The sequence below is a fragment of the Monomorium pharaonis genome, chromosome 5 (genome assembly GCF_013373865.1).
Source record: "Monomorium pharaonis isolate MP-MQ-018 chromosome 5, ASM1337386v2, whole genome shotgun sequence".
Classification (NCBI taxonomy): domain Eukaryota; kingdom Metazoa; phylum Arthropoda; class Insecta; order Hymenoptera; family Formicidae; genus Monomorium; species Monomorium pharaonis.
The window spans coordinates 29,122,398-29,136,737 of NC_050471.1; the positions used below are offsets into that span (position 1 = coordinate 29,122,398).

General features: G+C 37.0%; 2 protein-coding genes and 1 long non-coding RNA gene across 4 annotated transcripts; 2 read left to right on the forward strand and 1 right to left on the reverse strand.

Annotated features, from left to right (window-relative positions):
* Positions 1 to 78: 78 nt before the first annotated feature.
* Positions 79 to 6,004, forward strand: LOC118645529 (yrdC domain-containing protein, mitochondrial-like). 2 transcript variants are annotated; one of them, XM_036286782.1, is made up of 4 exons: positions 79 to 357; positions 675 to 901; positions 2,078 to 2,820; positions 5,877 to 6,004. In XM_036286782.1, exons 2-4 carry the CDS (start codon positions 854 to 856, stop codon positions 5,887 to 5,889), a joined length of 804 nt encoding a protein of 267 aa, XP_036142675.1. In that variant the 5' UTR covers positions 79 to 357; positions 675 to 853; the 3' UTR covers positions 5,890 to 6,004. The 2 variants fall into 2 exon arrangements, with proteins under 2 accessions (XP_036142675.1, XP_036142674.1); XM_036286781.1 differs by lacking the exon at positions 5,877 to 6,004 and having other exon boundaries at positions 81 to 357; positions 2,078 to 3,110.
* Positions 4,265 to 14,122, reverse strand: LOC105834563 (protein Lilipod). Its single transcript, XM_012677135.3, has 9 exons — positions 13,546 to 14,122; positions 8,890 to 9,154; positions 8,214 to 8,317; positions 8,015 to 8,141; positions 7,817 to 7,885; positions 7,550 to 7,679; positions 7,106 to 7,463; positions 6,539 to 6,770; positions 4,265 to 6,119 (listed from the first exon to the last, which is right to left on the reverse strand). The coding sequence occupies exons 1-9, from the start codon at positions 13,609 to 13,611 to the stop codon at positions 5,860 to 5,862; spliced, it is 1,611 nt and encodes a 536-aa protein (XP_012532589.1). The 5' UTR covers positions 13,612 to 14,122; the 3' UTR covers positions 4,265 to 5,859.
* LOC118645531 lies at positions 10,539 to 13,089 on the forward strand. The gene is made up of 2 exons (XR_004963239.1): positions 10,539 to 11,567; positions 11,890 to 13,089. It is a non-coding gene; the product is annotated as an uncharacterized LOC118645531 (long non-coding RNA).
* Positions 14,123 to 14,340: the final 218 nt, after the last annotated feature.

Sequence of the window (14,340 nt, forward strand, 5' to 3'; positions counted from 1 at the left end):
AATCAAGGATCGTTTCGAAGCGTCTAATTGCAGCTCGGTGTGAATTCACCTTCAGTTGCATGCAGTTGCTCGGTCAGTGAACTGGGTTGCGGTGTGGAGGGTCGTGAGGCGTGGGGATGTGAACTTTAACCAACGAAAACGAACTTGAACGTTTGTTATTTTACTCTAGAGAGAAAAGGGATACGGTATCTCGGCGATAGAAATACGCGTGACGGTTGGGAATGAAGAATGGTACTGCGATTCTGTCCGTTCTGCGCTAATCTTCTCAGGTTCCGGGTGGACACGCCGGGCCCTGTCTCCGATCGGAATCGATTCGCGTGTCCCACGTGTCCGTACATATATCAAATAAGCAAGGAGGTAAGGCCCCGTGCGCAATGGAAGAACGTCAAATGCTAGCAATTAGAATTTTAGAATTAATTTTCTCAATGATGTCACGCGTAACGAACATGACTAAGGCGTAAATGTATGTGTGCCGTAACGAACATTTATTTATTGCAAAAATATTTATACTGTTTATTAAAAAAGTTTATTTTCAAACTTTAATTTCTATTTATAATTTTTAATACTCTTTCATCGTGCGGTTTGCTTGATGCTCATTGAGGAAATTGATTCTAAAACTAATTCTAATTCTAATTTCTACACTTAATATCTAACATTTCCCCTTTGCGTCTCAGGGCTTGAGATCGCGCACCTATTTCATGGGCAAGAAGCTCGCCGACATCCTCGATTCCAAGTCCGCGTTGTTGGGTCAGCAGGCGACAGAGGAGCGTTGCCCCAAGTGCTCACATCCACGTGCCTACTTCGAACAGAGGCAGACACGGTCTGCCGATGAGCCTATGACGCTCTTTTACACATGCTGCTCATGCAGTTACAAGTGGCGGGTCGATTAAACTTGCAGAAGGTAACCGAGCAATTAATTCCTGATGATTGCAGAAATTTGATTTGGGAAAGGGAAAATGGAACGAGTCATTTTCATTTGCCACTTTTGCAAAATGTTTTAAAAAAATTTCAGATTAGGAATATAATAAAAGAATTGGCTTACTATGAAATATATGGAATTGCATCAGACAGAAAGCAAAGTCAAAGATGGATAACTTAAATATTTTATGAATATACAGGAAGTGTCAAATTATAATAAATTTGAGAAGAGAACTTATTGTGTGCTATATAATTGTTGAAAGTATCTTTTTAATGAAAAAAAAACTTGTTGTAATCTTAATAAAATTTTGATCCATAATAACATGCACATTGTTTCTTTTATATTTAATTACATTTATTTACTTTTTTAAATAAAAGAATTAATTTGTTAAAAGAAAAATGGTTGCACAAGTATTATAATACACTATTTTTTCTCATTTTTCATTTTTTTATCAGAAATTCTGTACAAATAAAATTAACTCTCCATTTGTATACTGATCCCAAAAGGGAATAAGCAAAATTTTTCACTTGTATAACCACAAGACTGATAGATGGAGCTTGACTTCCTTTTAATAAATGATCAAAATAACTATTAAAATTTAAATTGTAGTTACTCAAAAGTAATTAGGAATTTTTTTAGATTTTTTGCATGTATTTAACATAAAAAAAGGGCAGGACAAAAAGGTGTCAATGTACAGACTGTGTTAGTGAAAATAAGTATACAGACAGTGGGTTAAACTTGTAAAACAAATATATTAAATAGTAAAAGAATAAAGTTGATTTATGTAATTGTGACATGCAAAATGGGATTATTGATAAGGAAATTGTTTGAACATTTTCTTATGCTTTTTACAGTAATACATAAAAAGTTAAAAAATTTTGTGAGAAAAAAAGGTTCTTATTGAAATGTCTGCTTAAGTTAAAATTTGATTTATAAATAACAAAAATGAATTTGTGCCATTGTTAAGCAACAGTTAAGTTTATAAGAAATGTATTTTTACATTATATGTCAAACTTGATTTAACTAAGGAATGTTAATTCGATCATACTGATCTTTTTTAAATTTCTCTCAAGAATAAATTTGTATATTTTAACACTTACATTTTCAAACAAATAAACAAATGTACATAAGATCTAATATTTTTCTTCTCCATTACAGCTTTGGAATTCCGCGAGCATTCGATGTATCATGAGCCCTAGTTCCATGGGTCCCATGAAAGTCATAATGAATAAGGCCAAGGGAGAGCTAAAGATGCTCGAGGCGAAGATGCCAGAGGAGAAGCACTTCTTTTGCGGCGGCGACCGGAGCGTCGCAATCGCGGCGGAGCTGCTGCGGCAGGGCAAGGTAATCGCGGTGCCGACGGACACGGTCTACGGTCTCGCCTGCCTGGGTGCGAATTCGTGTGCTATTCAGCGGCTGTACGAGATCAAGCGGCGGGACGAGGGTAAGCCGCTGGCGATTTGCCTGAGCAATGTCAATGAGGTAGGTACGTGGGGCTGCCTGGACGACGTGCCGGCCGGCATGCTGGAAAGTCTGCTTCCCGGGCCGTACACGATATGCCTGCGGCGCACGCGCGCCCTGAACCACGCCCTGAACCCCGGCCTTGACACCGTGGGTATCCGCGTACCCAACGACAAGTTCGTGCGCAGCGTCGCTCAGATTGTCGGCCCACTCGCGCTCACCAGCGCCAACGTCAGCAACGAGCCAAGTAGTCTGCACCCGGACGAGTTCCGTGCGCTGTGGCCGGAGCTCGATGGAATCTTCTACGGCCATAAGAACTCGAAGAAGCAGATCGATCAACGTAGGGTTGGTTCCACCGTGGTGGATGTGTCGAAGCCGGGTTGTTTTACGGTCGTGCGTCATGGCATCGGCGCGAGTATCATTATTGGGACATTACGCAAGTACGGTTTGAAAAAGATCACCGATACGTCGGAGTAACGCTATTATGCGACATGTGATTGAATTCTTGGTATTAAGTTATGAGCGTATCTAGGAATTATGTGTTACTTAGTAATGTTGATAATTTGTACAACTTTGAAGATGTAAATACAAAAGATTATGGATATTTTATATTATTTCTTTGTATCGCATATTACTATAATACAAGTTAAACTGAAAAGACAACATAAAGTTGTTAAAAGTTACAATTGAACAGTATGTAAATATGTATATAAATGTGACTAAAACTTGATGTAGATTTAGATAGGTGGAGCATCTTAATTTTGACAAAAATTTTAATTAATATATAAATAGATTAATAGATAAATGATATTTTTTATGATGTTAAAAAGAAGAAATCATTATCTGTGATATTGTACAAGAGACTCAGGGTAACATTTTAAATGAAAAAGATGTTTTTCATAATTTATATCATTATAATTTTTTGCTTACATATAAAAGTTTCGTTAGATTTTTTCATCATTTTATCGCAAATGTCTAAAAAAATCATACGATTTGTTATAATGTGTATGTACATGCTTTATACAATCAAAATATGTATAAGTCTCTTATAAATCTCATTTTATTGCGACTCATCCAGTCTAAGAATATTTCATACTCCGCATGAGAGTCGTTCCTTACGCTTTCGTATTACAATCTAGTTAGATATTTCTTAGGTTTTTATTTCGTGCAGTCATTAAAATTTATTTAAATTGAAACTGCCTTCCACTCTCCTATATATCACGACTGGAAATTATAAAATAAAGACATTCGAAGGCGAAGATTTGTCGAAGATGCTTTCCACAGAGGATAGATTCTCGCCTGATATACCGATGAAAAAGTTCACTTGACATTTTAAGGGTGTATCGGACATACAATCTTAGACAAAAGTACATGAAATTTGAAATACTTAAATATCTATGCCTAACGCATAGTAAATCTAGATGTAAGAAACTTGAACGATAGTTGGAGTCTTATTTTTACTCTTACAAAGGTATTTTTTTATGTATTTGCGATTTTTTTCACTTATGAGTTTAAACTTTTGACAGTGAAAATGCACAATTATCTCAAGTTATATTTTATTTCTTTAAAACGGTGTAATGAAGACAATTGAAACTTGGCAGATATTTTCATCTATTCATATACTAGATATACAAAAAAATTCAAAACACTGGTACTATTTCTTCTATATTTTTTTAGCTGTTTCATCAGTTAAGATCGTTCTTTTCCATAAGATAGAAAAGGATACCATGTAAAATCAGTGAAAATTAAAATAGTTATAACTCGGCAACCGTTTAGTGGATGTGTTTTCAATTTTTTGCAGTATATTAGGGAAACTAAAAGAACAATTTCACAAATTTTTAGCCATTTTGTACCATTTTGAACTTCAGTCCGATACATCCTTAAGTGGTCCTTAGACACTCATTATTATTCTAAAAAATGTCGAATTCTAAAGAATATTGTACAATGTTCTAACGAATAATATTGTACAATAGTATCGTATAATTTTTTAAAATTCAACATAAAGTTTTTAGATAATCAATTTTATTGTACAATATTTGATATTGCATAATTATTGATCATCTTATACTGGGGATTTGTGCAATATATTGTGTCAGTCAAATGGTTTGTTCTTTTTTGCTGTACTGCTGTACTGGTGCAACAGGTTAGAGTAAGACAAATATATATTTTTTTCATTTTAACTTATTACACCAGTGCAGCAGTGCAGCGAAAAAGAACAGGTCTAAAGATTCTTTGAAACATATTGTGCAGTTTTATAAACAAATATTGGACTGTGTGCGTATGTGTATGAGTATTCTTGTACAATATATTTCCAATTGCCAATTTATAATGATTGACACTCATTTTTAACTAATTTTAATAGATCGTCATAATATTAATTTATGGAATGATAGTTATATGTAAGTTTACTCTGGAAATGAGTATCAATGTTTGATCATTGAGCAAATTAAGATTTAATGGCAACAAATTAAACAACATATTGTACAAGCGCTCAATATCATGTCCAGATGATTAATAATATTGCGCAATATCAAATTTGATCGACATAATATATTGTACACAATAATTGTCAATATAGCTTTTTAAACAATAACATTGAGCATCTATGGGCCGTTTTATGCAAAACGAATCATATCCTCCTTGAATTGATTGTTTACAACTGCTATAAATTAACACTCGATAACGATAGTACATACATATATTCACTCAATTGCTGTATGTATTCTTAAAAATATGTTGATGGTTAATAAATAAATATTTAACGCTACGTATTATGGATGCGACCGCCTTGTATTGTCCTTACCGGACTATGTCCTTAACTGGCCTCGCGCCTTAATTACAAATAATCACTAGCGTTCGCTCACATCTAAGCGATAAACTTTTAGGCTCTCACGAAAGTTTCGTTGGCTTCAGTGCGACAATTTTCGATTTTCGAAAATTAAAATGCGCGCGACTAAAAGTGCCTGAATCTTAAACTAGAAAAGGGTATCTCGAGATTACGTTTAGGTCGTCGTGATTTCAACGTAATCGATATTTAGATCCTTAGAAAAGTCAATTTCTCAGGCACGAAGCAAGACACCTTTGTTTAAATATATTGTCATATATTTAATTTAGATTTTCATAAATTATAAAAAAATTAAAAGTTTTCAAAGAAGAATTAAAAAGTTTTGTAATACGAAAATATAGAGAACTTCAACGTGACTACTCGAGCACATGAGAGTTTAATAATCCAGACTAAGTCGAAGAGTTGAAGAGTATCGAAGGATTGGCACCTCCAAAGATCCGTAAATTCGAACTCTGCAACCGCTTTCCTACTATGCGTCGTGCGATATAAATTTCTCACGTCTTCGAGAAACTTGAAAAGCTCCTTGTAATTTTGATATACAAGAATCATAAAAACCAGGCAAACTTTCGCAAGGTCCCGACGTCTCTTTTCTCTCTCTGTTTATATTAATTATATAATAATATAACAAATCAGTCTAATCTTCCTTCATAGAAAACATTCCTGACGACGATGAATATCTCTTCGCGTCGGCGGTGACGCTGGGAGTCCTGAAGATGCCGAGTAGGCTGCTCCTCAGACGTGCATAGATTTCTTTACGCACGGTCGCCGTGAACTTTGTGGTCAAGCAGCTGATCGCCGCTGTCGCGAAAATCAGATTATAGAGGAGCACGAGCTTAAAGTTACCAAGCCACTCGATGCGTCCGAAGTCACCCAGCAGATCAAAGTTTGTCATTCCTGAGAAGAGCACAGCATAGCACAAATCAGCATAAATTAACAGCAATATTAAAGTGACATTTGTATAAAGCTCATCTTTTCAGAATTAATTCAAATGCTAAATAGTAATTTTATTACCTATAATCATGTATTAAATATTTTAATATTTTTGTTAATAAAAATATTTGATTTCAAGCTGATTAAAGAATTCTTCATTAAAAATATAAATTCTTTTTTTAAATCCTGCAGATTATATAGCTACTGTTTATAGTATAGTATGTAGTATAGTACTGTTTGAAAAATGAGTGAAAACAAGCAGATTCTGTCTACTTTCAATTTCCTATTATTTCAGAATATAATAGAATGAAATAGCTGAAATTCAAATATGCAGGCGTTATAAGAAAGTGTATAAATAGAAACATCCAGGCGTTTCGTCTCACCTAATATTCGTGATAATAATGGTAACGCTGAACTTAGCACGAGCAAAAGGGCGCAATTCGCGATGAGATGGGTGAGCGGTGTGGAGCGAAATCTCGGTTGGACGATTCTCACACCTGGTAAGGCATATAAGCCGATTGCGCTAGTCACGGCTAGATAAAGGATCACCGCCACCTCGATGGCTGCACCAACAGGCCCGAGCTTAGACAGGGAACTGATACCGAGCGTGAATTGCTGTTAAATAAAAAAACAATGTCTTAACAATTTTTCGAAGCAAATTAAAAATTTACGCTATGTAAAAGAAGAGGAATAGGAAGGTAAGAAAGATATTGTCATCAGTTGATTCGATTAAAATTCAAATAAGATTGTTAAATAATTTATCTACAGAATAGATTTTTTCAGATAAATCTGTAATTTGTTTTTTGTTGGAATAAACTTATTAAGGCTTTAATTACAGCATGCCAAATTGTGAACTAATTTAGATTAATAATTGGAGTAAAGTTTATAACTATAAAGTGAGTTATATATATATATATAATTTGAAGAAACGAAGGAAGCTATATACGAACCCTCGTACTCAAGGGTAACGCCTTGATGCCTATCAGCAATTCTATAGTATTTTGCACCGCTAATAGAGCTGTGGCAGTGGACAGAATGAGCAGCGCCAACATTGCCACTGGGTAAAGTAGCGTGCGCCGGACCCACCAGGTCCTCCGCTGTTGATCCAGCAACTGTCGCCGCTTTTGAACATCGTCCAATCGTTGAGAAAGGCCCTTCTGCAGAGCGCCATTCCTTAGGCACAGAAGACTCGGACTTATACATAGTAACGGCTCGTCGTCTTCATGCGTCGGCCAGCCGCAGCTCGCCGCCGGTGACATCGGCACCGGCGATACGTATGATTTCCCTGTAGCTTTTACATGCTGCAATCTGAATTATATGTATAAAGAAAAATGCTAAACGATAATTTGCGATATTCAAGTATATAAGAATACAAGGGAAAGAAAGATGCTTACCTCCTACGAATACAATCTTCCTCTAATCTGTACGCGAAGAACTCCTCGTCCAAATTCTTCAGAAATTGGGGTTTAACAAGAAACGACCCCACCACGTCGAACAGTCGTACGAATCCCACTGGTGTGCATACTGAGGACAGAAAAATTTACAAAATTAAAGTGAGTTCTCGAAACAATATTACGTTTAAAGAATACACATTGATTTTTGTTTGTTGCATGTAGATAGCGAATAGTGGAGCGAGTTATGCGAAACTACGTGATACTTACGTAATAACATTACTACCCCGACGAATGAGACGCAGGAGTATAAAAAAGGCAAATAATAACTCCATAAATCTGTAAAGTATATTGTGTTAAACTGATGGCCTCATTTGATATTGTTAGTTTAGTTTAGTTGTGCCAGTCACTTTGGCACATCTAAACCGTACATACAAGATATAATCTTGTGTATATATGTATACTTACTGAGCAACGTATGCAAACTTGAGTTTTGATAATCCAATAGGGCCGACAGGACATAGGTCATTCCCAGTACGAGAGTACCCAAGAGACAGAGAACCGTCACCGTCTCGTACACCCTTGCCATCACGCCCTACAAATCATAATGATTGTAAAAATGGGCCACGGAAAGGCTTGTTAAGAATCTCTCGGGATTTTGTTTTACCTTTTTATGGCCCTCGAAACCCTCCGACTCCGTGAAGAGATAGGCGAAAGGCAAAAACACGAACAGCGATAAGTTTGAGAATAGGAACACATGGTTCCATAGACCTGTGGAAATTAATTTTATTACGACATTTACATATATAAATTGAGAATCTAAGGTAACTATTTATTTATTTACCGTAAAAATGTATTTATTGATCTCTCATTATATGTATAATCGGTATTCTTAGTAAAATATATCTGTACTAAGAACGAAAAAAACAGGATTCTGAGGTTTACAAAAATGCGAAAAATTTGCGCAAATTATTTGGTCAATTAGATATAGCATGGTAGACTCTTTTTAATTCTTTATTTAATATATTTTTACCTGTTAATAATTTTGTTATTTATGCAGATGGATCAATATGTTTTTCATTTACATTTTGCCTTCTGTATTTTATTAATGCTTTAATATCTTAATTAATTCTTTAATCTTCTATCTCTCCCAATTTTAATTTGTTATAATTGTAATGTTATCTCGAATCATGATGTGATTGTTCTTAGACGATTATCACAGAATAAAAAAAGTGACCCTATCAGTTTATTTCCTTATCATCCCTATCTTTCTATCTACATATGCATCTGTTTCATGTAACTCATGTTGAAATTTTTTTTTTCCAGATTCAAGATTTTATTACCTTGAATAAGGGAGCTGTTGAGCCACTTGACGTAGTAGCTGTTCGGGTACAGGATGAGAACCTCGTTACTGGCGATAGACACTGGAAGTAAGAGGGTCGCGCCGACAGAAATCGCCAGGGCGCCCGTGCACAGCCAGAGGCTGATCCTGTATACGGTGGCCTCATCCTCGTCCACCGACAGGTAGTCCTCGCGATCCCGGCGTCTAAAACGCGCGATCAGCGCGTAGCTCGAGATGTATAGTAGCAAGAAAAGCAGCAGGTATATCTGTAAGGATATCGTTTATTATGTTTTATAAAATTTATAACAATACGTTAATATATGTAAGTGTACATGTAATATATATATATATATATATATATATATATATATATATATACATATATATATAATATACTTGAAGAGTTTCCTACAAAAACTAAACAAGTCCAGAGGCCTTTTATTTTTCTCTTTTAAACGGATCCTCAAATTAATGGATCTTATTAATTAAAGTGTTGTTTTTATATCTGTTGTATGTTTAAAGAGGCATGTATGTTTGAAGCCACAAAAAAGAAGGCATTTTTCATGAATTTCTTTCAGAGCCAAGAAACAAACTATAAAAAAAAGGGACTTTTTACATAATAAAGTACATCTCTTGTAGTTTCCATATAAATTTTATTACAATGATTTTGTTGAACCCCCTCTCCCCTCTACCGGCGTGTAGCCGTGCATGATTCCGCGGTGACAATTTCTCTTCCCTGTTCAACCTCAATACAAAAACCAAACGGCATCTTAAAGAAGAGTAAATTTTCCTGTTGTATCCGACTTTTAAAATTTGAATTTTGAACAAAATGGCGGTTCTTTAAAGTTAGAGTGCCGATTTTCGGTAAAAAATGTTATTTTTGGAAAAAAAAAATCGAATTTTAAAAATTAGATACAACAACGACAAGGAAATATACTCTCCTTTAAGATGCACGGTTGACAGTGGAGCGGTGAGATTTTTCAACAAAATTATTGTAATAAAATTTCTATATGAGAACTACAAAAGGTGTGTTATGCAAAAAATCCCATTTTTATAGTTTGTTTCTTGGCTCTGAAAAAAATTCATGAAAAATACTTTTTTTTTGTGGCTCCAATATATATATCCCCTCAAAGAAAACAAGTTAATACAATAAATGATTTAGGCCCGGTTCCACAACTCACGGTTAAATTAACTGGCCGATTATTCCATTGGAATTGACCAATTGTATTTGTAAATTTTGCTTAACGACAAATACGATTGGTCAATTCCAATGGAATAATCGGCTAGTTAATTTAACCGTGAGTTGTGGAACCGGGCCTTAAAGATGAGTTTTTTATTTCTTAAAAATTAAACTTTTTAAATTTGTTTGGTTCTTGTAGGCTATGGGCTTTAAATTATCCAGTATATATATATATATATATATATATATATATATATATAAATTATAACTATAAAATATTTATGAATATTTATATTATATAATTTATATTATATAACATATTAATTATAATATAATAAATAATTTATTATTAGATAATTAATTATTAATATATAATCATATATTATAAATTTAATTATATATTACATATATACACTATAATTAAATTAATAATAGTTATATTCATTATATTCTATTTAAATAATGCGGGATATTTTTTTTCAGTTGCGAGTTCATAAATTGCTGTACAGTTATTGTACAGGGTGTGTCTTAAGTGGCGACAACTGATAGTCACGAAAGGGGGAATAATTATGCAGGTGAAAAGAATAAACTGCAGAATTTTTTCAAATACCAGAAAGCCTGATTTAAATGTAATCATCGAATGACACCGTTGCGCATTACGTAAACCACGCTGAGCACGTATTCATGGCCATTCACGGTGATTAGCAGAATACCTCCAACATCAGAAAGTAGGAAGGTGCATCGGTAAACGAAGCCGTACATATTATTGCAACTTAAACTCTAAACTGCCTTTTGTTTGTCTTTTGTCTGACGCGCTGTAAATACCGATCGGCAAATACAAATTTCTCAGGATTATTAATCAACTGCAAATAAATATTAGCGATATTAAATCCTGAATAGACATTAACTTTCTAATGTTGTTACGTCATATGTTTTTACGTTGAACTGTATGACGATAAACAACTTTCTTTAATCCATGAACTTAGCATCAATTAAAGATTATAAAAGTAATCTTTTAATAATAAATGATATGTATATCTTCCAGTGACGTAACAAAGAGAGCTCCAAGGTTTTCCAGGCATCACTGCGCGATAAAGAGGCGCGCATAAGTGACGGATCGGATTGCACGACAATGACCAACCACGCGGATCGTCCGTGGTGCGTTTCGGTTTCATTTATTAATCCTTCCCGATCGATATATACCGCCTCACGTAGTCTTCGTTTACTTATTCAACCGCCACGCCGCCAATACATCCTATACATATACGTTTACTTTAGCACGTACGTACAGATGGGCTCGTCGCCATCGTCGTCGTTTTAGTTATTACGTACATAATGAATATCAACGATATTAATTCGCCCGGGGAAGTGCAATAGCGGAGCGCGTATAATTACGCGATGAGCAGCGACATTTTCGGATACCGTTGCTGGCAACGAACTCTTGCCGAGAATAGGACGGATGAAAGCGAGACAAAACCGATCTCGTCTACGAGAACAATGTACCACCGTGTTTCTTGAGCTAATATTTTGTGTCTGTAACAGAGACGTGCGAATCGAGGGGGTTTTTTTGTTTCGTATATCGAATCAAATTGAATCTCATTTCTTTGTTCGAATTTGAATCGAGTCATTAAATGTAACTTTTTAATTGACAAAGTAATGTTACTGTTAAATTTTAATATAGAGATAGTGAAAAATATTTATGTAAGAAAAATAATATTGATATAAAATCATCTTAAATATACATGTATTTTTCGGCGAATCTGAATATCGCGCGGCCTTATCGCCTTATGAATTTCATAATCCTTATCTTCCTTCTTTCAGACGCGACTGATGCTTCCGGGGCGGACCGGACTAAAACGCGGAAACGAAGCATGTTCGCTTACAATCATTCAATGATGTAAAAAGGAAGTGGGACATGCTTTCACGATACTTTCCAGCGAGGTAAAAGTCGACGAACACATACATCGGGTGATTAAAATATAAACATCACATTTCTGACTTAATACTTTCGAGACTTTTCCTTCTTAAAAACTACTCTGTGCAATCTGATACAACCATTTCCTTTAATAATCCCGAGACTGAACTTCGGAGGAGACTAAAATCTTGGAGGAGAAAAAAAAATCGCCTCAGAATTGAGTCAGGAATGTGCGATATTTTAAGAACGAAGGATTGTTTTCCCGTCCGCATCTCTCGCGGTTTCTTCGATATTTGCACGGGGATTCCCGGCGCCGGCGACCGGTTTCTCGGCGTCGCGTCGCGTCGCGTCGTCGCAAAATGACGACGTGCTCCGCTCGCCGGGCGACGATCCGGCTCGCTTCCTCCGCACGCGTGTGTCATGTGCGACAGCAATTTACGAGACACAGGGTGAACGTATTCGACACAGGGTGAACGTACTTGGCGCCGCGCGGCGCGAGAGAGACGTCATTCGATTAAAATTCCTCCGTTCGCGCGGTGTTCCCGCTAGTTTTCAAGTTTATCGGGCGAGGAGAGGAGGGGGGGGGGGGAGGAGGACGGGAAGGGGAAATCAGAGATCCACGTAATGGCTCTGATTCGAACTATGCCAAGTGCGTTCCAGTTTCAGAATCGTCATCTGCCACTCCGCAAACCTCGCCGTGAATTCAAACTCAAATTCTCCTCCCCTGCAGTTGTGTAAATTTCACAAGTGGGGGGGAGATTCGCACGCTCCAAGCCAGCTGATCGAATTGGTGTGGTCGAAACCAATGATATAAATGAGGGAGAATTAATAAGCGTCCGTAAACAAAGTGATCGCCACTCTAGCATTTTATTTATAAAACTTCTGCGGAGAAAGAGAGAGAGAGAGATAAACGGAGGACGTGACACAGAAAGGAGGGGGGATATCATACTTTTTGCATTGCCAATCATGTGCCATATATGTATGTTTTGTATATAATAATATACGAAAGTAATATTAAAATATTCCGAGGAGATACAACACATTGTTTTTTTCCTTCGAGAGATTTTAGAGAGAGATACATGTATTATTTTTAAAAAAGAAAAAAAGGGGGCTTGACATTTTATCATTAAAAAAAAATTGATTTGGGGGAGGGGAGGCCTCTCACGTGCTCGTAAACTCACGCAGAGCTTTCGTGGTTTAAATCTCGCACCGACAATCGGGGACGAACGGCCGCCCGTGTCCCGTTAAGATAAACAAACAAAACAAGCCGTCGTTCGACTGTCCACGTCGACAAGGGGAGAGCATCGGTGTCGGTTCCCGACGGGCTTTCCGCGATAACGACCGCGCGTGATAAGGCACGTTTTCGTGATTGAGCAATTTAATACGCGAGCGAGCTCGATTCAATTTGACGACGAGTCACGCATCAATTTCAGGCGTGAATTTTCGCGCGATTGTCCGGATTCTATTTGCCGGGAACGAGCCGTAAAATATCCACGTACGCACCCCGGGGAAGCGTGTTTTCACCCGCCTCCGGGATTTGCGACGGGGTGTCTGTTACTCACTATGTTCTCGCGCACGGTGTTGTGAAACAACTGTTCCCTGAGGTCAGCGTCATCTTCCATCTTCATCTGGTTGTCGGCGAATGATCTCGGTCGGCCAGCGGCGGCAACATCCTCACCGTATTGCACGGCTCCGCGACGACATACCCTGGTGATGGGCGGCACTCGCGTGCGGCGACTCGGGGTATAAACGGAGGAGGAAGCTCTGCTGACTCGCGTCTGCTGCGATAGGCGTACGCGCGCGCTCGCGCGCGTACGTACGTGTGTGATGAGCTAATAAATTCCCACGATGACACGTATGAAACGAGCGACTGATCGACCGACCGACCGACCAACCAACAATTACCACGGCTGCTAACGGACTGATTGTCAAGCGGTTTCGTTTCGACGAGCACGGATCTTGGAGATAACCTTCGAGGGAAAACCGATTACGCTTCCCTCCTCCTCCTCTTGGAGCGCCACGGTCGTACAACTTTGTTTTTTTTTGTTAGGAACAACAGATGTCGCTAGCGAGTCCCAGGGAAATGAAAAATTGTCCAACTCAGCTCTTAGTGAAATTTGCTTTGATTGGTCGAATTTTAATTGGTCCAATTTCAAGCGTCGTCTACAACACGTGGAGTAAAGTTTGGCGGAAAAGGAAAGAATAAAGATAAGAAATAAAAAATGATTTCTTTCGATCGCAGTTGAATGTGAGAAAAATAATTTGAACGTTTTTCTTACAATTTGAAACTTTTATTTTTATTTCTCACGCCACGCTTACTCCATATATTGTAAATGAACGGCAACACCATAATCTCA